A 21,778-nucleotide genomic window follows, 5' to 3' on the forward strand; every position below is an offset into this window, starting at 1 on the left:
GTGAATTTTTAAATATTTTGATTTCCACTTACTTTATTCAGAATATAATAGTAAAATATTGCTAATTTAAACTGCTTGTAAACTCAAAAATGAAGTCCCACAGCTAAACTCCAAGGATAGAGTTCAAGCATTATAAACCATGGCTTGATGTTGATTGTGTGTGTGTGTATATGTGTCAATTTTAAATGTAAATTTCTGTACTTCATATTCAGATAGTTCTCAACTTACAACCATTATGGAACATGAATATTATGGTTGTAAATCGTGAAAGTCATTAAGTGAGGTGCCCATGTGAACACCTTGCTTCCCCAGTTCATATGTGGCCTGGTCTGGGCCTTCCAGGACCTTTCCTATCCCCTAAGGCACCACGTGCTCCATTTTCTGCACTACTGCGTCCCCACTGGTCTTAAGCCTGCCTCACATCTTACTGGATCCCATACCTCCCTCTCCTCCCTCCATCATGGTTTGATCCACTTACCTTTTTCTATAGATTTCCCTCTAGAAGCAGCTACTCTGCCACACAGCCTTCCTACATGGAGGCTGCATGGTGCCATCACAGAAGGGAACACTCTTTTGGAAGCAAACACAATGAAGTGGACCAAGCCACAACAGTGTGGGGTGGAAAGTGTGGGACTTAGCAGAATGGGAAGCAGGCCTAAGACCTGTGGAAACCAGCAGAGTCAGATGAGGGGAAAATAGGTGGGGAATCCTGCTGTAGCATTCCTGTGATTGGTGTAAGAGCAGGCAGATTGCCATGTACCTGAATTTTGTTCATATTATGCAAGGATGCTGCAGTGGCTACAACTTCAAGCAGGGCTTGTATGTTCTTTCATTTATGCCCTTGTAATTTAGAAGAGTAGCTGAAAGAACAGTCCTAAGTCAAGGCTACCTGTACTTCTGAACATTTGAAATATTACTACAAACATAACAAAATTGTTTTGCTCTTGTTTTTCCAATAAACAATATTCAAATATATTTTTTCTATCCTTATCCCAAGTAGTGGGTTTCAAACCCTGTTGCTACCGCTTTGCTTGTGGGGGCACACGCTATGGTGGGTGGAGCCTCCCGCCGCTACTGGTTTGCCTGATCCAAGGCGAACTGGTAGCAACCCACCATTGCTTATTCCTTTTTTTTCTTTTACAAATAAACAATGCCAAGATACAAATGTAGAATTTCTTTTCAAAAATATTGTACATTGCTCTTTTTACTTATTAATGCACCTCAGACATGTACAGTTGAATCATCCTGAACCACTTACATGTCAAACTTTGCATTCCAACTGCATTCTGGTTAAATGTTATCTTTCTTTTAATCTTTCATTTTAGGGAACTTTTAAGTTCAAGGGAGAAAGTGATCTGTTCCTAGCTGATCATCATAAACAGTTATTATATGATGGGAAACTATCTAATGCTATTGCCTTTACATACAACCCAAGGGCTACAGATGCACAGCTCTGCCTAGAATCATCACCCAAGGACAATCCTTCTATCTTTGTACATTCACCACATGCCCTCATGTTACAGGTATTTTGGTGTGTCTGATTTCAGGTTCATAGAGAGATGTTATTGATTCCTCCCCTCCGGGTGTGTTTTGATCTTTTAGTGTGTTCTCCAAAAGATTTAAGATTTATGGCATGATCATTTCAACACATAGCCTGTTTTCAGACCAGATGTGAATGATTAGTGATGGGCAATCATAAGCTCTCAGGCCCTTGCATTTTCTTCAAGCTAAACATATTCATTGCTTTAAGCCAGGGTTCTGGCTGGAGAATTCTGGGAGTTGAAGTCCACAAGTCTTAAAGCTGCCAAGTTTGGAGACCCTTGCTTTAAGGCCTGATAGAAGTTCTGCTCTCATCCTTATTTTAAAGGCTTTTATTTAGATTTCCTGTACAAAACACAACTGTGCTCTCTCACAATGTGCATGATAGAAGTTCTGCTATAGTGCAGGGCACTATAATGTAAATAATGCAAAGATCGTACTGAAACTCTTTTGGTAGATTGTAGGGGGGGGGAAAGAACCACATTTAATGTGTTCAAATTTCGCATTGCAGGATGTGAAAGCAGTCATAACCCATTCTATCCAAAGTGCAATGCATTCTATTGGAGGAGTCCAGGTGTTATTTCCTCTCTTTGCACAGTTGGACTATAGGCAATATTCCTTGGATCAGCCTGACACAACTCTTTGGTAAGAATCTTTATTCTCACTTCAAATTACCTTTCATTTTGGGTGGTCTAAATGTTAAAGAAAATACTGCATTCTAATAGTAAAGAATTTTTATCCCAGATCTCTTAGTGTTAACTCTGTAGCAACTGCACTAATTTTGGAAATGTTTGTGATGATAGAGTAAGTTGAAAATAAAATGATTGTTAACAGATAGGCACACACATATAAATGTATCTGAGGCGAAAATACATGAGAACATGTTTAGCTTTTTTGTGGGGGAGGGGAATTATCCCCAAGTAATGCAATTATATTGCAGCATGGAGAACATTATTTATATTTTCAAGGTTAGAGCATGTTAAATCTGTTGTGCAGAGAAGACCTTGAGATGAAGTCAGATTATTGACACTAAGTCTTCTACACAAATGTGTACATCATTCAGTAGCTATGTAATTTATGGAGTCAGGGAGGGGGAGATATGAAAAATACCTCAGGGATGAATTCCTTTCTGTCAAAAAGGTATACAGGGCTATTTTTTACAGAGCTGCTGGCTCTGGCCAAGGAGAGTTTATCTTCCTGACCCCAGTACTTGATTAGTGAAAAATGCCTTATATGCACAAACCATAGGATTGTCAAGAACAATGGGTGTGTTTCTAGGCAATGGTAATTGTTCTGCAGAAATGCTTTTAGGATTTGAATGCAATAGCTTTCAAAAGCAATTGGTATTTTTTGTTACTGTACATGTAACATTTTTAATGAGACATATTCTGGATTAGAATACCTAATTCCCCACCCCACCGCCCAGTAAATTATGCAGCAACATGAATTATTTGCTTTGGATGCAATAATATAAATATAAATCAAAGCTATAATGTTTGATTTTGATCTAGATGTCATAGTATTTTACCATTTAAATGAAAATGTTATATTAGAAATAACAGACATTTCTTTTCTTCATCCTACTGATTTGTCTGTTTTTATTAGACGACTTGTTTTTCTAAAGTAATTGCAAATGTTGGTACCGAAGCACAACCTTTTTGTTTACCTCAAATATTTTAATTAGCTAAAGTTACCTGGTTTTGTACTTGGTTCCTTCCACTTTTGTGGTATTATTTCTTGGTTGAATTTTGTACAATAAACATAGTCATAACCTTCTAAATTGCTCAGCTGTCAGGCTAAAGAGTTGCTTAAAATAGTATTTACATGTATTATTTTTCTAAATTGAATACTTTTAATTACATATAGTTTAAAGTTGTAATACTGGAAAATGAACTATATTTCATGACAAAAAAAAAGAAATTTATAGAACTCAGTTCTAATCTGCAATCTTTATGTATTCTGGTCCTCTAGACTCGCTTTGCAGTATAATGTGTTTTAAACATGGTTCACTCTCTGATCCTCAGAGTCAGTTTGTCTTAATATAGGTACATTACAGACTGGATTATGTATTGTATGCAACAATGAAGCTTCCTGCTAGTATTGAATATTTCTTCAAGGAGGAACATCAATGTTTATATTCATTCTAGTCATCACTCTTTGGGATTGTTATAGGGTGATAGTGGTTACTTAGCAAAGATGTGGTAAATTATGCAACTGCAGTAATTTTATTTGAAACATAAAAATAATGTAGTCTGCTGAATTGAGAAGAATGATCCAGTATCAAATCAATCAACAAAAATGTGCAATCCTACTCCAAACCCTAAATATACTGATTTTTAATATGCTGCATCAATGCAATATGTTTTTCAGTTCTATTTTACTGGCTTTCATTATGGAGTTGCTGAAGAACTCAGTTGCTATGCAAGAACAAATGCTTTCTTGTAAGGGCTTCCTTGTAATAGGATACAGTCTTGAAAAGGTAAAGAAAATAAAATCTTTTTTTTTCTTTGCATATTTTAATATTTTGGCCATGTTCGTCATTGCTTACGTATCGTTTTCCCTCTACAGTCTTCCAAAGCACACATTAACAGAACTGTCTTAGACCTTTGCCTTGCCTTTGCTAAATATTTGAGCAATTTGCATAATGGAGCCCCTTTGCTGAAGCAGCTCTGTGATCATATTCTCCTTAACTCTGTAATATGGATTTATACTCCAGCCAAGGTAAGATGCATTCCATTTGTGAACAAGAGCGTAAAAAGACTGGATTTTTCTTTTAGTACTAATGTGATATACAGATTCAATAATTTAGATTTATTTTCCCTTTCCTATGTTAAAAGATATACAGTATTTTGGAGAAACATAATATGAACTAAGATATCCAGTTTAGTGTAGTAGTTAAGCAGTCAGAAACCAGGAGACTGGAAGTTTTAGTCTTGCATTGAGCAAAAACCCCAAGTGATCTTGGACCATTTACTTTCTCTGAGCCCTAGGAAGAAGGCAATAGCAAACCACTACTGAAAAACCTTGCCAGGAGAACTGCAGGCAGTTGTCAGGCTGTCTCCAAGAATGAGACACAATTGAACAGAAGGGGGGAAAAGTGAATTAATGATACAAATTAATGAAAAATGTTTCACCTGTGAAACTGTTTTAAGTACACAGCAGCTGTTTCAGGTGTTTCATGCTTAAAAGTACATTGGTCTGAGTGTTTTGTTTCAGGTAATAATTAATAGTAATTTATTACTACTAAATTGAACATTTTTGATAGTCTTATTTTTTTTAAGAAATTGTCCTTTTCCTTAAGAAAGCCATTTCATTTGGCTTGTTGAAGCAAGCTAATGTGAACGACCCTCTCCTTCTTGCGATACTTAAGTGAAAAAGAAAAGTAAACAGAGATCTTATTTCAACTTTTTACTATTTCATATGGCTTGGGATATTCTTAGTTCAACTCCAATGAAATAGAACTTTTGAACTGTTTCAGATTTTATTCTGTGGAAAGCAGTTCAAGAGAATGAGCTTTGGTGGGTTGCTTTGTTTTGAATCCCAAACCCCAGTTTTTCTGTTTTGTACGTAAGCCCAGTATAGACATAATGCAATGAGATACCACAATATCAAATCTCTGAAAACCTTTGCAAATGTTATAAAACATATCTATTGGTATTAATTCTAGATAAATAAATGTATAAATAGAGCTTTGGGAGTGCTCATTTTGTTGCCTTTATTTAATTTCTCTTATATATGCAATTTTAGTTACTCTCCTTTTTTTTATTGGATGATATAGGTTCAGTTGATGTTGTACACTTACTTGTCCACTGAATTCATTGGCATAGCAAATATATATAATGCAATTAGACGAGTTGGCACAGTTCTATTGGCAATGCATACCTTGAAGTATTACTATTGGGTGGTTAATCCTCAAGACCGTAGTGGAATTACTCCTAAAGGTTTAGGTAAGTATTTATTTTCTTGTTTTATAACAATAGCACAACATTTGGAACTGTGAATAAGTTAGATGCTGAAATAACATAATATTTTAAATATTTATAGAATTTAATTATTTGTGTGATACTGGGTGATGTGTATTCTTTTAAAACTCTAGTGTCATAACCCATTTGTGTGTGTGTATATGTATATGTATATATGTATATGGAATTACTCTTATAGTTAGATATATGCAAAACATACTTCTTGAATACTAAATATACTAAATGTTGAATACTAAAATGTTTCAACAAATATCTAAATGTTACGTTTTCCTTCTGGACCATGCTGTTTTGGTTATTGTGTAGATGGTTTCAACATTTTCCAGACTGAGGTTGATTTACTTTTAGAAAATTTTTGACCATCCCTGGAACAGCCAGAAAAAAAAAAGTCAAAATAGTCAATGAAAAGAATTATTTTCTTCCTGGAAAAATATGTTTTTTCATATCCCTAGTAAAGAATAAACAGGCCAAGATAATAAATTATACAAATGTAGGAAAGTGTTTTTAAATCAGTTTATTTAATTTCAGCACCCCCCCCCCAAATATTACAATGGATAAGAAATTCACATGGAATTTGCAATCTGCTAAAGATAGGCAGTGTAGAATGTACTATTCCACCTTAGGCATAAAGCCAGCTGGGTGAACATTGAATCAGACACTCAATTTCAGCCCTAGGAAGCAGGCAGTGCCAAACCAGTTCACAAATATTTGCCAAGAAAACTGCAAGGATTAGTCTAGGCAGTTGCCAGGAGTTAACATTGACTCAAAGGAATCCAAAGGGCTTGAAAACCGCAGTTAAAAATAAATACAAATATGACCTTTTTTCATAGTTCTTTTGCTGTTGTAATGATGTCATCGTAAACCTTCATGAAGAAGTTACTAACTCTTACCTGGATTCATTCTTTAACTTAACATATAATATATTTAGTTGGGTTTGGCTTAGGACAGGGGTGTCAAAATGCCGGCCCATGGGCCAGATGCATCATGTGTAGACCATGCCCACTCCAGCTCCGCAAAGGAAAAAATGTTGTGAAATGTCACGTGACGGCAATGTGATGTTGCAAGTGTGAAACCAGTAGCTTAGGAGGCTCTGCAAACCCAAGCACTGTGAATTATATAGATATTATTTGTGACTTAGCACAGCATCAACTGGGTAACAGGACCAGTCACTCTCACTTAGCCCAACCCACCTCACAGGATTGTCGGGAAATTAGAAGGAGAAAGAAGTGTTGGATGTATTCATTGTCTTGAGTTATTTGTAAAAATAAAGGTGGGATAGGAATAAAACAAAAAATATTGCTCCTTATGATGCATGCAAAACTTGTAATGCACAGTTACAACAAACCGTGACTTAGTATTCCTTCTGTAAATAAAGACACTTGACCAAAGCTGCCAAGGGATAGTGCCTATTTGAGATATGACCAAGAGACTGGAGATGGTTTGCAATATTCAGAAGCAAAAAATCTCAAAAACAAAAAATACTGGTCAGCAAGGAAGACAGTTCTCTGGGACTGGTGATGTAAAAAGAAAGAGGGAGTGAGCCTGATTTAAGCACAAATGAGGACACTAGGAGCTGTTTCCAGATATTAAAAAAAAAAGAGATCAGAAAGGTTTTCCCCTAAGAAATATACATATATTTCATATTTCTGACGCACAGCTTTCTACTGAAAAGGATTGAAACAATCCACTGCTTAAGTTGGATGAAAACATTCTAGCTTAAAACATTTGATTTGAGTTTTGTAAAAATATTAACCTGATTAAAGTAAATCCATAATGATTGAAATATTCCATATGTTTGAACTAACAATGTTTTCTTTAATATGCAGCACAAACAATTAGGAATTACGGTAATTGTATTGTAATAATCACAGAATTTAAGTATATGATGTAATATAATGTATCTTTCATATTAAGATGGACCTCGACCTAATCAGAAAGAAATTCTTTCTCTGCGAGCCTGTTTACTGATGTTTATTAAGCAGTTGGTGACAAAGGTAAGAAATCTTAAAATTGAGATTGTGTTGTTCAGTTTTATTTTCTTACACAGGAATCTGCCCTGCTTACTGTTTTCTAGAATTGTTAAGATGCTAAGGGAAGGGAACTCAAAGTCTAGGAATCATCATTCCAATTCAAATGGATTGCATTGGTGGTTAGCGGGGGGGGGGGGGGCTTCTTGCTTTAGAGTGTACCTTATATTTCTGATGACTTGAACATTTGCTGTAGGAAGTACAGAATAATTAGCCTGTGAATAATTAAGGTGAGGAAGATGGTGCAGCCCTTTAAATGTCCCATGTCTCACCAGAGCTGCTTTCTTCTTCAATTAACAATTGCTTTCTCTGTAACATAGAAAACCGACTGTAGAAAAAGGCTCACTGGTCCAGTGGTGGATTTCAACATTTTTTACTATCGGTTCTGTGGGTGTGGTTTGATTGGGGATTACCTCCCCAATCCATTGGAAAGATACTGCAAAATCCCCATTTCCTCCTAATCAGCTGGGATTTGGCAGGCAGAGAATAGATGGGGGTAGGGCAAGTCAGAATTTTTACTACTGGTTCTCCGAACTACTCAAAATTTCCACTACTGGTTCTCCAGAACTGGAGAGAACCTGCTGAAACCCACCTCTGCAGTGGTCTATCAAGTCTACCCTTTCAGTTTTTTTAAAAAAAATTGTTAGACGATGGATATGTTTTTATCCCAAGCATGTTTAAATTTGGTTGCTGGTGATTGACCTACTACCTCTGCTGGAAATTGGTTCCATGCTTCCACTACTCTTTCTGTGAAGTAATACTTTCAAACATTACTTTTGAACTTCCCTCCTGTCAGTTTGGTGTTATGCCCCCATGCTCTTGATTTTTGCTTAATATTGAAAATGCTGCCTTCTAAAATTTTATTCATATCCATAATCAGAGGAGGTATTCAGCAGGTTGTGACCAGTTCTGGAGAACAGGTAGCGGAAATTTTGAGTAGTTTGGAGAATCACCTCTGACTGGCCCCACCCCCATTCTCTGCCTCTTGAGTCCCAGTTGATTGGGAGGAAATGGGGATTTTGCAGTAACCTTCTGGAGTGGGATAGGAATGAATATTTTACAGTGTCCTTCTCTGCCATGCCCACAGAACTGGTAGTAAAAAATTTTGAAATCCCACCACATAATATATTTAAAGTTTTCAGTCATGTTCCTCCCCTTCTGTCCTCCAGGCTCCATCAATACCTCCAATCTCTTCTGATATGTTTTGTCCCTCAGACTTTGCCCCGTTTTGTTGCCCATCCCTGGACTGGCTCAATCTTATCAATATCTTTTTAAAGTGAGGATTTCTTTCTTGAAGTGAAGATTGATATAGTAGAAAAAAGAGGGTTTAACCATGCTGTGAATCCAATTTTGTTATCAAACTGATGTGTACATACAGAAACTGTGCCCATGGCAAAGCTCAAGCCATCCATCTTGTCCTATTTCTCTGCCTTTTGTTTTCCGTCCCTCTTTCATTATTGCCCTTGTCATATTGCCTGACTGAAAAAAATTAAATTAATAAAGCTCCCAAAAAGATAAGTGAAAATAACTGAAAGAGGCAACTATCTCCAGCTGAAAAAAAGGCAGAAGCCTTATAGGACGAATGTTTTAAAAATATTTTCAGAGCTTGGAATTGGTAGAATATTTGATTTGCTTTAAGAATGCTTGAAGCTTTATTAAATAACACGCTCAGTATTTCTTCTTATTTGTGACTCTAAGGCAAGGCAAGTTAATAGATCTATATGATTATACCATATACGATTAAGAATATTGTCTTTTTTGGTATCAATTGTATATCCTGGAAGAGTGAAAAACTGCTTTCTTTCATTATAGTTTGGGACGTATGTAAATATGTAGACATTCATTTATCTATTTATTTGTCAAATTTATATAGCCACCCATCTCACAAACAAAGTGACTCTGGATGGTCCAGGTTTTTTTTTTATTTACATTTATATCCCGCCCTTCTCCGAAGACTCAGGGCGGCTTACAGTGTGTAAGGCAATAGTCTCATTCTATTTGTATATTTACAAAGTCAACTTATTGCCCCCCCAACAATCTGGGTCCTCATTTTACCTACCTTATAAAGGATGGAAGGCTGAGTCAACCTTGGGCCTGGTGGGATTCGAGCCTGCAGTAATTGCAGGCTGCTGTGTTTTAATAACAGGCTATCTTACAGCCTGAGCCACCACGGCCCTTTTACTTTGTGTCTTTTTAATTAAAATTCAAGATATTTTGCTTCTAACAATTCTATTTGAAGTTTTCAACAAATTAGTCAGAAGACTACTTTAAATGCATAAAAATTGGTGGGAATGTTTAAAGCTACTTTTATATTCAAACATACAATTTGTCTCTCTGGTTTGATAACTGGCAGTGACTCTGAGATTTTGTGCCATGGTATGGTTATTCCAAATTAATTGAAAGACTATACTTGGGAGCTCCTTCAGGCAAACGTAAGCTCTGTTATTGAGCCACAGTCCTCTTTTATTGAGTAAGCTGTAATCCATATAGCCCCCCTTTAAATCAATGAAGGCCAAGAGTACAAGATCTAAAGCAGTGGCGCCCTGGGCACCCGGGACTGGTTCTGTGGAGAGAAGTTTTACTATGGACTGGAGGGGGTGTAGTTTTGTGTGCTGTCTGCATCCCATGGGCTTCGCTCATTTGTGTGCCCCAGTTTCTGGCATGCTGCGGACTGATGCCAATCTACAAACTGGGGAGTTGGGGAGCCCTGATCTAAAGGATCGATATATGGGGATGTATGGAATCTATGTAGTACACATAGTCATAGGGACCTGTATGGAAATTAATACTAATATTAACTAAAATTAATACTGAAGTCATGTATTAATGAATCCAAAATATTTCAGTAGTATTTATGTTAGAGAGAGACTTTTCTCTTTTGCTTTTAAATACATTACTTGAATTACATTTCTCTTGATTTTATCTTTTAAGGACTATGGAGTAAAAGAAGATGAACTCCAGGGCATTCTGAATTATCTTCTTACCATTCATGAGGTAAACAAAGTTAGCAACTTGCTTCCAAGAAGCTTTTGAATAAAATATTCCCTCCTACCATCCAATAACATTGAAGTAAAAAAAACATGCATAACATTGATTGAAACTACAGAAACTACAGATTTAAGAACCCTTATCGTGAAGTTTATTTGTGTAACAGGATTCTATAGTTTTTTTTAAATTCATTTCATCGAACTGGAATATCGAGGTGGGGGGGACACAACACACAGAGAAAAGAACAAATCATGTACCCACAAAGGATTTTTTTTCATGAAAAACAAAATAATAATACAATTTTAAATAAAGTATTTCTGGATACATGTGAAAAATGTGCCACCTACAATAAGTCAAGCCCTTAAAATTGTTTGTTTTAAATTTACACAATTTACTTATCCACATGGCACTTTTTTCACTGTATTTCAATTAAAATGTGAGGCTCTGCTTATTTATGGATGAGTTTATCCATGTTTATGCTCCAGCTGTATGCATATTTCTAAAAAGTATTGCTACATATACTTCCTGATAAGCTCGTTCATGGATAAGCTGAACACAATTTTGAGGGTGAATTTTGCCACTTAAAATTCTTGGCTTGTCTGCAAGTATATACCATAAGGCAATAAGTACAAGTAAGCATACTTGTACTTATTGCCTTATGGTATATACTTTCAGATTACTATTGCGATTATCTATAGCTTCATATTTTGGTTTCAGGAAGAGTTTGATGCAAGAAGTAATATCAAACATTTAGAAAGTGGGATATTAATATAAATAAACTAATTTGCTTTCAAGGCATTAAAATGGGTAATTTTACATCATAAGTAGCTTGCCCCAAACCCTTTGAGTTCTACGTGCATTAATTCTGGCACTTAGAAATAATGCTTTCTCTTCAAAACACTGATGGTGATATCCTGAAGCATCTAAAAACTAAATGGAATTTGTTTTATTTTATCTATAATAATACAAATGTTTGCTGCATAATATTGCAGACTTAAGAACTGTCAATAAGAACGACAAAAAGTCTCGATAACGGATGCTGCAGTATCTGAAGATAGCAGAGAAGAAAGAAAGAACTATAGTGGAAAAATCACAAAATATAAAGAACTGCAAATACAAGTAGAAAGAGTGTGGTAAAAGAAAACAAAGATAGTAGCTATAGTGATAAGGGTCTTGGGTGCAATCCCAAAACATCTAGAGAACCACTTGAACACCATTGGCATTAACAAATTTACAATCAGTCGGTTGCAAAAGGCAACTTTACTCAGAATAGCTCACGTTTACGATAAGACATTTAACACCATCAACATCTGCCTATTCCACTGTCCTTGGAAGTGACTTGATAGGTGGATAAAAATGCCAAATCAAGGCTAAACATTTGGCTGACTATGTGGTGAACAATTATAATAATGTATTTTGCCCCTTAAACAAGGGGCAGAACAAATCAAGTAATTACAAAAATTCCATTCAGTGTCTGTGATCACAATTTAACAGGCAATCTCTATTAACAACTAAAGCAAACCCAAACATAGCCATCCTAGCTATGGAAAACATGCTGAAATATGGCAGATTGCATACAAAATTATGTATTTTTTTTAATGTATAATTATTGTAAGACATGGGTGTCTTACATCGCGTGTCCGACGCGGTGGGTCGGACACGACTTCGCAAATAACAACAACATTGTAAGATAGATACTAACCTGGGAATGCCAACATTAATATTATTTTATCTTTTAGCATATATTCTTTAGTTATGATTTCTATTATTAGATTTTATTCTGCATGTACTGTATGTATACAGTCAAATTAAGGCAGCAAACATATGTAATTTTTTTACTTCCTATTTTCACCACAACCACCACCCTATGAGTTGGGCTGGTCTCAGGGAGAGTGACTGGCCCAATGTCACCCAGCCAGGCTTTTAGGCCAATCTCTTGACCGCTTTTTACCAAACTGGTCCCATGTTCTCTCTTGAATCGCAGTCTATAATTCTTCAGGTGCTCTAGCTGTTATTTCTGTGCTTTCATTTTAATTTATGCTTCTTGATTTAACTCCTTTGTGTCTGGTTCTTAAACTTTTAGATCCAACCTACTTTGTCTTATAGTTACTTGCATGACTTTCAAATGACTGACTACTAGTTGACATTACTTGGCTCAGCTGTTTTTGAAATGCTGCCGCAGCAGCCATTCTAGGCTTTCAACAAGGAGGTGGGTTGGGGCCTGCACTGTCTTTTTTATTGGCTTCTGCTGGGCTTGCAGGTGCCTGAGGTATGCTTGGGCTGCATGCCAGAGTCTATGAAATGAATGATGCCTACATATTTATGCTGCACCTGATCTCATTCTCCAGTCTGCTCAGTCTTTGCCAGTTGGTTGGCCATTTACAAGAATTCTTCCTACTTTCTTCCCCATTCCCAATGCCTCCTTATCCAGTCTCAGTTTCTAATGTCCTCTGGTTATCTTTCTTGTGAGACTTCAGGTCTTTCTTCTGTCTTTTCTCCTTTCTCCTTTTCTTTTTCTTCTCTTCCACTTTTCCTCTTCAATGCCATAACTAGTTCCAGAGTCAAGCACTTTTAAAAGTCCAGGTCAATCAATTCCACAGGGTGGGGCCTTAAAGGAGAACAGGTAAGGGGAGCATGGGCTTTCCATTCACTGCACATTCTTATTTTCACAGTCTGCTTATATTTAATCAACTGCTTTCTAAATATGGAGTGTGTTTATTTAGTACTTTGAGCAGCTTTGTTATTGTCAATTTCTTAAAGTATTGCTGGATTTCAGTATTAGATTTATGCATTTTTTTACATAGTTACTATTTGATTTTGTAAAAATGTGTGATTTTTTTTTGTATAGCAATGCTAGTTTAGGACTGAAGTCTGAAACAGTTTAGCAACAGATTGTTTTATGTTTTTTGTATATCAGGACATGTGCTAATCGGTGGTTTTGGTGTTAGGAATCAAACATAAAAAGCAGCAAAAGCTGTTATTTGAATAACAGTATCCCCGCCATACTAAATTGCTTCTGAGTGTCTCTTCTGAAACTCTGATTTATAGCATGGAATAAATGATTGTTTGGTTTAAAATGTATCAAAGCTTTCATGAGCCAATGGATCTATTTCCTTGGGTTCTAATATGGCCTGCTTTTATATATTCACTTTTTTTTAGTACAGGTAGTAGGGATAACTTTGTGAGTTCCTTAGGTATGTTTAGATAGATCTGAGTTAAGTTTTGGGGTTTTGGTTTTTTTTTTTTTAGTTTAGATTGTCAGTTTTTCCTTATTATTGCTTCCTTTGGCTTTTACGACTGTCATCATGAAATTTCATAAGTATCCTTTACATATTTCTTATGATATCATTACATGAATACTGTAATGTGAAACTGCATTTTTTATTCATTAAAAAATTATACAGCCACCCATCTTGCTTTGATGACTAGATGGCTAAGAATAAATTACAACTCTAACAATAAAACCCAGAAAGTTAGAAAAATAAATACCACAACATTACAGCTGGTCCTTGACCTATGTACGACTTTTCACTTAATGACCAGAGTTACTATGGACTAAAAAAAAATCATGACCCATCTCAGAACTTACGACATCTTAGAACTTATGACTGCTGCATCACCCCTGCAGTCATACGACCACATTCTGGGTGCTTAGCAATTGTCTGGCATTTGTGACTGGTTCCAGCATCCCACAGTCACTTAACCACATTTTGTAATGTTTTTGCCAGAAACTGGCAAAGCCACCATTGGATAAAAGCGGATTCACACTTATGACCATAAGATTCACTTAAGAGCAAGGTTGATTTGCTTAATGACTTAATGTCAGCTATAAAAACGGTTGTAAATTGAGTATGGTCACGTGGTGCCTCAACTTATGACTGCAATTTACAACTAAAATTCCAATCCCAATTTTGGTCATAATTTGAGGACTATCTATAATGTAGACAAGTTCTCAAAATGTTCATGTCACAATCATGTAGCCTTACAGCTGAGTTTATCTGTTATCTTGACCCTATACCTGAGGAAATAACAAAGATTTTAAAGCTTCTTCGAAGGCCCAAATTACTCAGTTTTGGGACGAATAGAACAAGCAATTAGGAAAACTCTGTGTTAGAGGAAGCACCTCTTCTGACTCCCACTAGATGATACTGCTTCAAGAAAACAACTTGGAACATGCTTGCTCTGTAAGTCCTGGTAGGACTGAAAATATCGTGAATATGTCTCAAGCATCTTCCATTTTGTCTAATCCTAAATTTAACAAGTGCTAATTACTATGGTCATCAATGAAAAAAACACTATATGTGAAACACTTTTCTCTTTGTTTGGTCTATGAGAGGGGTGTCAAACCTGCGGCCAGCGGGCCAGATGTATCACACGCTGGCCACGACCACCCCCAGTTTAGCAAAGGGGGAAAAAGTTGTGATGCATCACGTGACAACAATGTGACACCGTGAATTTGACACCCCTGGTCTATAATGACAGAGGAGCAATTGAATCATGAATTGATAAAAATATACTGTGTTTCCCCAAAAATAAGACCCTGTCTTATATTTTTTTGAACCCTGAAATAAGTGCTTGGCCTTATTGCCATGCGCTCAAAAGCCCGATGGGGCTTATTATTTTGGGGAAAACAGGATACAAAATTTGAAATGTAGTATCAGCTTTAACATGAGTTTTTTTATACTTAGGATGAAAATTTAATGGATGTTTTGCAATTGCTTGTTGCTCTCATGTCTGAGCACCCCAGTTCTATGATACCTGCTTTTGATCAGAGGAATGGATTACGGTAAGAAATAAATTCCAGTAGAAATAGCAATAATTAGTTGAATTTTTGGCTGTCTTATAAGATAAATGTCTTTTGTTACATATTAATATGGAGTTGTTTTGTATAATTCATATTCAAGAATGTAGTTTGAAACAATAATTCTATCTGTCTTTATCGTTTGAAATTCAAAAAACATCATAAAATCGGATCTGGTGACATGGTGACCATGTTTACAACTGTCACGACCTACAACTGAAATTGTAGGCCCAATTATGGTTGTAAATTGAGGACTAGCATTACTTCTTTCCCTCACTTTTCTGAATGCTGCCTTATATGACTAGCAAAGGATACATGACAAATGTTATAGTTAACATAGCTTTCTCTAAAAAAGACTGATATATTAAATCCATCACTTGGAATATAGACACATTAATAAATATTTATCTAACGTTGTAAACTGGGCAAAAAGTTAGAAAAAGGCGGCAAATATATTGTTTCTCCAGTTTGTGTTCTCTATATATTTCAAAACTATATTTTAAAAATATTTTCTATTATTTTCAATAAATATTTGTGTTAAGATACTGAATTTAGTGGCTGGAACTGTAAAGTGAACAATAGGCGAGAACACACATTTGTAGTTGATTAGTTAGAGAGTGCTGACTCATGCATGATGTAATCTACGCTATGATTGGTTGCTGTAGGTATAAAGGCGGAGTTTCCCTTTTTCCCCTCCTTTTTTTCTTACTTTGGTCTGTATCCTGGTTGTGTTCCTGACTATCTTATATTCTTCCTTTTATGGATGATGACAAAGACTGCTATAAATTTAAATGATAAATAGATTTATATTTATATAAAAGACTGCAAGTTTCTGTCAGTGTCTCTGACTTCATCTGGACAGCTGCTGCGCAATTCCTTGACAATTTGCATTTGTCAATTTTGAACTAATATTTTCCTGCCTTTCTTGTTTGTGACCTTTTGCTATATAAATTGTCTTTTCCATTAATAGTAATGGCAATTGAGTTAATCATGAATATTTTTCCCCATTTTGATTCGGTGGGACAAGTATCTCAGTAATATGCCAGGTTTTTTTTAACTATCGCTGTATACAGTAAGTATTATTTTATAGGTGTAGCTTGATCGTTGCCTAAATAAACTATTTTAACAATATACATTTTTTTTAAAAAAAATTTTTTTAGTGTTATCTACAAGCTTCTTGCTTCCAAAAGTGAAGGAATCAGAGTACAAGCACTGAAGGTGATGGGCTACTTTTTAAAGCATCTAGCACCCAAGTAAGTATTAGGTGGAAACAAAAATAAGCCATAAAAACATCTAACTCCCTAAATAAAAAAAAAAATAACTGGGCCGGTTTAGCTCAGGCTGGTAAGGCCTGTTATTAAGAACACAAAGCCTGCAATTACTGCAGGTTCGAGCCCGGCCCAAGGTTGACTCAGCCTTCCATCCTTTATAAGGTAGGTAAAATGAGGACCCAGATTGTTGGGGGGGCAATAAGTTGACTTTGTAAAAATATACAAATAGAATGAGACTATTGCCTTATACACTGTAAGCCGCCCTGAGTCTTCGGAGAAGGGCGGAGTATAAATGTAAACAAAAAAAAAATATCATTTTTTTCTGGATTATTTTCTATAAGTCCTTGATGTACAACCATAGCTGGGACTGGAATGTTGTTTACTAAGCAATGCAATCATTAAACAAGTCATCACATGACCGTACCAAATTTTACAACCATTTTACAATGGTTGTTGAGTGAATTGCATGCTGTTAAATGAATCACACCGTTTTTAAGTGAATCCAGCTTTCCCAATTCACTTTGCTTGTCAGAACCTGGCTGGGAAGGTTACAAATCCTGATTGTGTGACCCCTAGATACTCAACCATCGTAAATGCAAACTGGTTGCCAAGTGTCTGTATTATGTTCATGTGACTGTGGGGCTGGTACAAAGGTCATATCTTTGAAGACAGGTCATAAGTCACTTTTCTTGAGCCTCTTGTAACTTAAAACCAATATTAAATTAAATTATACCTGTAATTGATTTTATATTGTTGAAGGAGATATTTATTAATTATTTAGTGCTGCAATGGTCAGAACTTCAGGCAGAGATCATGAGTCCCTTCCTTTAGTGCTATTGTAATTTCAAACAATCACTGAACAAGCAGTCTACCTAGATTACATTATACAGACAATTAGACCTTGGCCAAGTATGCATCAACTAGGCTTGCCCATATTCTTTTAATATTTCCCTGTAGTTAACTATAGTTTTTCATTGTAATCAAACTATAAATCTGTCATGACTTTTAAAGAAGCTAGAAAATGATAACATAGTTTACATTTATTTATTTAGTTTTTATTTAAAAATAAAAATAAACATTATTGCCCACCCCTCTTACTGTACAGTAACTCTGGGGAGTTTACAGCAGTGGTGGGTTTCAAATATTTTTACTACCAGTTCTGTGGGTGTGGTTTGGTGGGCATGGCATGGTTTGGTGGGCGTGGCTTGGTGGGCGTGGCAGGGGAAGGATACTGTAAAATCTCCATTCCCACCCCACTCCAGGGAAAAGTTACTGCAAAATCCCCATTTCCTCCCAATCAGCTGGGACTTGGGAGGCAGAGAATAGATGGGGGCGGGACCAGTCAGAATTTTTATTACCGGTTCTCCGAACTACTCAAAATTTCTGCTACTGATTCTCCAGAACTGGTCAGAACCTGCTGAAGCCCACCTCTAGCTTATAGTCATAGAAATATCTTTATTCGTATATAGTTAAAATATAAATAATTTAAATTAAGCATTAAAATCTAAGGACATGTGGGGAGGGGGAGGGCAGAGTGAGGGGAAGTGGGATCTGTTGTTACTCGATCAACCACCTCCACTGTGCTATTCTCCCACTGGGGCCCCAAACTAACTGGCAGAGCCACATCTTTAGGCCCTAAATTTCATTTGCAGATTATGGGTTCTATGAAAGTTATTAACCGTATTTTGTTTCTGATATAAACATAGCAAGGTATTAACAAGCTTTTGAAACTTAGAAGCAAAGCAGGGGTTCCAAGCAGTTGTATGCATGTTTCAATTTATTTTATAAAGGCTTGATTATTTGATTATATAGATTACATTTCCACCAGAACACTAATTTTTTAATTAAGAAATATCTCTGAGATGAGACTTGATAATTTTTCTTTGTCATAACATAAAAATTAGCTACAAACCTAAGTATAAGCTAAGACTAAAATAAATGAGCATGGGGAAGAAAAGGAGAATAGAATAGAATAGAATAGAATTTTATTGGCCAAGTGTGATTGGACACACAAGGAATTTGTCTTGGTGCATATGCTCTCAGTGTACATAAAAGAAAAGATACGTTCATCAAGGTACAACATTTACAACACAATTGATGATCAATATATCAATATAAATCATAAGAATAGTTTTGATTTAAATACTGAAAGTAATAGTTCTCTAAAAATATATTCAATGTTATTTATTATTATTTAATTTTCCATACAATTTTAGGAGGAAAGCAGAAATTATGATTGGACATGGACTGTTTTCTCTTCTGACAGAGAGGCTTACGCTTCAAACAAACTTAATTTCCATGACTACCTACAATGTACTTTTTGAGGTAAAAGGCTTAAAATATGTAGCTAAAGTGATTTAATTTATACTGATAAGTTCCAGGTGATAAAATTTGGATTTTTTTGTTTCTATTTCACAGAAATACTAGTTAGCAAACATAAATGTTACAAAGATATCCTTAACTTGAAAATAATTCAATACTTAATTTGAATAAAAATGTTAATTATATTAAAAATAATACTTCTATTGTCAAACATATTTCAATATTATGAAAATATTTTTTTAAATTATTTTATTTTATTTTATAAACAAACAAACATACAATACATAATCAGTCATTCAGTGTATCATGTATCATGTTTCTATTGTGTCTTCTTCTTACTCCTCCGATCTTCATCGTTTCTTTATTTTTTCCATTTCTTTATTATAACATTCTCCCCATACTTCATTTATTATAACATTTTCTTGTTTACTATTAATACGTTTATCTAATTTCTTCTCTAACCAATTGTAAAATTGTCTCCATACCTTGTGATATTCCGAATCCTTTCTTTCTTTAATTATCCAAGTCAGTCTATTCATTTCTGCACAATCTAATATTTTCTTAATTACTTCGTCTTCTGAAGGGATTTACTCTACTTTCCATCTTTGTGCAAATAATATCCTCGCTGCAGTTATTACATGTAAGATCAAATATATCTTTTCTTTGCTAATTTTCTGTGGAAGGATACCCAATAGGAACAGCTCAGGTGTTAAATCAGTATGCTGTTCAAGCATTTCTTCTAACCATGTTTTAATTCTAATCCAATAATTTCTTGTTTCTGGACATGTCCACCACATATGATAGTACGATCCTAGTGTCTGATGGCATTTCCAACATTTAGCTGATTTGTCTTTAATCATTTTTGCCAAATGATTCAGGTGGCATATGCCATATATAAAACATATTGATTCTCTTTGGACATTGTTAATTTATAATTCCTTTCCCATTTCTGCTGCCATTTATCTAGTTCAATTGAATATCCAAATTTTTTTGCCCAAGCTATCATTGTTTCCTTTATTTGCTCTTCTTCCAATTCAATATAAGTAAGAAGTTGTATATTTTTTTGATTATTTTATCATCTGTTCCTGTGAATATTCTATCCAGATCTGTCACTTCTAAATAAAAACCATATGATTCCGCATCTTTTTCATATCTTGTTTGTATTTGCATGTGGGTATACCAAGCCATCTCAATTCCTTGTTCTTCTAGTTCTTGTTTCCCTTTCATTTCCCCCTTATCTGTTAGTATATCTTTGTATAAAAGCGTATTTTTGAAATTAATAATATTTGGGTGTATTATTGCTTCCATTGTTGATAACCATATTGGTATTTTCAAATAGTATTTATCTCTGATCCTCACGCACGCCAATAACAATGCATTTCTTATATAGTGTCTTTGAAAATACGTATGCATCTTACTTCTACCATACTATAAATATGCGTGCCATCCCAACTGTAAATCATGTCCTTCCAAAGTTAATACCGTATTTTTCAGTGTATAAGACACACCCGAGTATAAGAAGTACCTTAATTTTGGGGGAGGAAAACAAGAAAAAAAGAATTCTGCCTCTGCCTACCAGCATCAGGATCAGCGGCGTCCTCATTTTCATTCGGATTTTGATAACGGGTAGCACAGATCTTTTTATCAGTTTTTTAAAAAATCCTATCACTCTATTTAACTGGAGTGGGTAGAGTGGGGTGGGGGATGATTTTCATGGGGGCGGAAGGGGGACTTGACACTGAAGGCTCCACTCTCGAGACGCCCCGTCTTCCTACCTAGTACTTCAGTCCTCCTGGATGCTGCCATCACGTAAACACAGTGCTGGGCTTCCCAGCAAGCTCCTTGCGCCTTTGCTGCCTTGGTCGGACCCTGATTCCGGAAGCTGCCTGGGGAAGCGTGGAGGTTGGGACTTGCTCGGCAAAGCAGGTGCTGGCAAGGGGCAAAAGGCAAGGCGCTGCCACCCAAAAACACTGTTGCCGCGATCTCCGCCACCTGGAGATCTCTGCTTCCTCTCCAGTTCCAAAAATAGGGTGTGCAGAGGCAAAGAAAGAGCATCGCGTTTTCGGGCGGTTCCAGGCAACAGAGATTGTGGCAACAGTTTTCGGGTGGCAGCACCTTGCCTTATACCTCCTGCGCAGCACCCAGCAAGCCACCAGCAGAAGCCGACTTCAGAAAAGGAGGAGGAGGACGCGCAGCTTTGCAAATTGCTTTGGGCAATCAGTGCGGAAAAAGATGTTGCCTCCGTGCATTGCATTTTCCGGCGTTTTTTTCCTCAATTCTCCGAAACAATTTGCAGAAAAGGAGGAGGAGGGCATGCGGCTCTGCAAATTGTTTTGGGGAATTGAGGAGGAAAATGCTGGAAAACGCAATGCATGGAAGCAATGCTGTTTTTCTTACCCAATTGCCCGAAGCAATTCGCAAAGCCGCACACCCTCCTCCTCCTTTTCTGCAAATTGCTTTGGAGAATTGAGGAAAATGCAATGCAGGGAGACAATGCTCTTTTTCCTCCCTGTATGCCTGAAGCAATTTGAAAAGCAGCACGCCCTCCTTTTCTGAAGTTGGCTTCTGCTCCTGGTCCGGGAGGTGGATCTGGCCAGGAAGAATGAGAAAGTGAGACTGCAGAAAAGGAGGAGGAGGGCACACAGCTTTGCGAATTGCTTCGGGCAATCGGGGAGGAAAAAGAGCGTTGCCTCCATGCATTGCATTTTCTGGGGTTTTCTTCCTCAATTCCCCAAAACAATTTGCAGACCTGAGCACCCTCCTCTTCCTCCTTTTCCACAGTCTCACTTTCTCTCTCCTGCTGGCCAGATGGGGGCGGGGGCGGCGGGTGGATGGGGCTACATTTGGCAT

The 21,778-nt window shown here is 36.4% G+C and overlaps 1 protein-coding gene across 1 annotated transcript in view; it reads left to right on the forward strand.

The window, feature by feature from the left end:
- LRBA (LPS responsive beige-like anchor protein) overlaps positions 1–21,778 on the forward strand; it is a 395,942-nt gene that overhangs the window by 42,957 nt on the left and 331,207 nt on the right. Inside the window, exons 10-19 of the mRNA XM_058193740.1 lie at positions 1,326–1,523; positions 2,051–2,184; positions 3,910–4,018; positions 4,108–4,260; positions 5,318–5,486; positions 7,434–7,513; positions 10,478–10,540; positions 15,223–15,320; positions 16,496–16,588; positions 18,823–18,931. Of these exons, the coding sequence (XP_058049723.1) occupies positions 1,326–1,523; positions 2,051–2,184; positions 3,910–4,018; positions 4,108–4,260; positions 5,318–5,486; positions 7,434–7,513; positions 10,478–10,540; positions 15,223–15,320; positions 16,496–16,588; positions 18,823–18,931 (1,206 nt within the window). The remainder of the gene's footprint in view (positions 1–1,325; positions 1,524–2,050; positions 2,185–3,909; positions 4,019–4,107; positions 4,261–5,317; positions 5,487–7,433; positions 7,514–10,477; positions 10,541–15,222; positions 15,321–16,495; positions 16,589–18,822; positions 18,932–21,778) is intronic.

The sequence above is a fragment of the Ahaetulla prasina genome, chromosome 8, assembly GCF_028640845.1.
Source record: "Ahaetulla prasina isolate Xishuangbanna chromosome 8, ASM2864084v1, whole genome shotgun sequence".
NCBI classification, from domain to species: domain Eukaryota; kingdom Metazoa; phylum Chordata; class Lepidosauria; order Squamata; family Colubridae; genus Ahaetulla; species Ahaetulla prasina.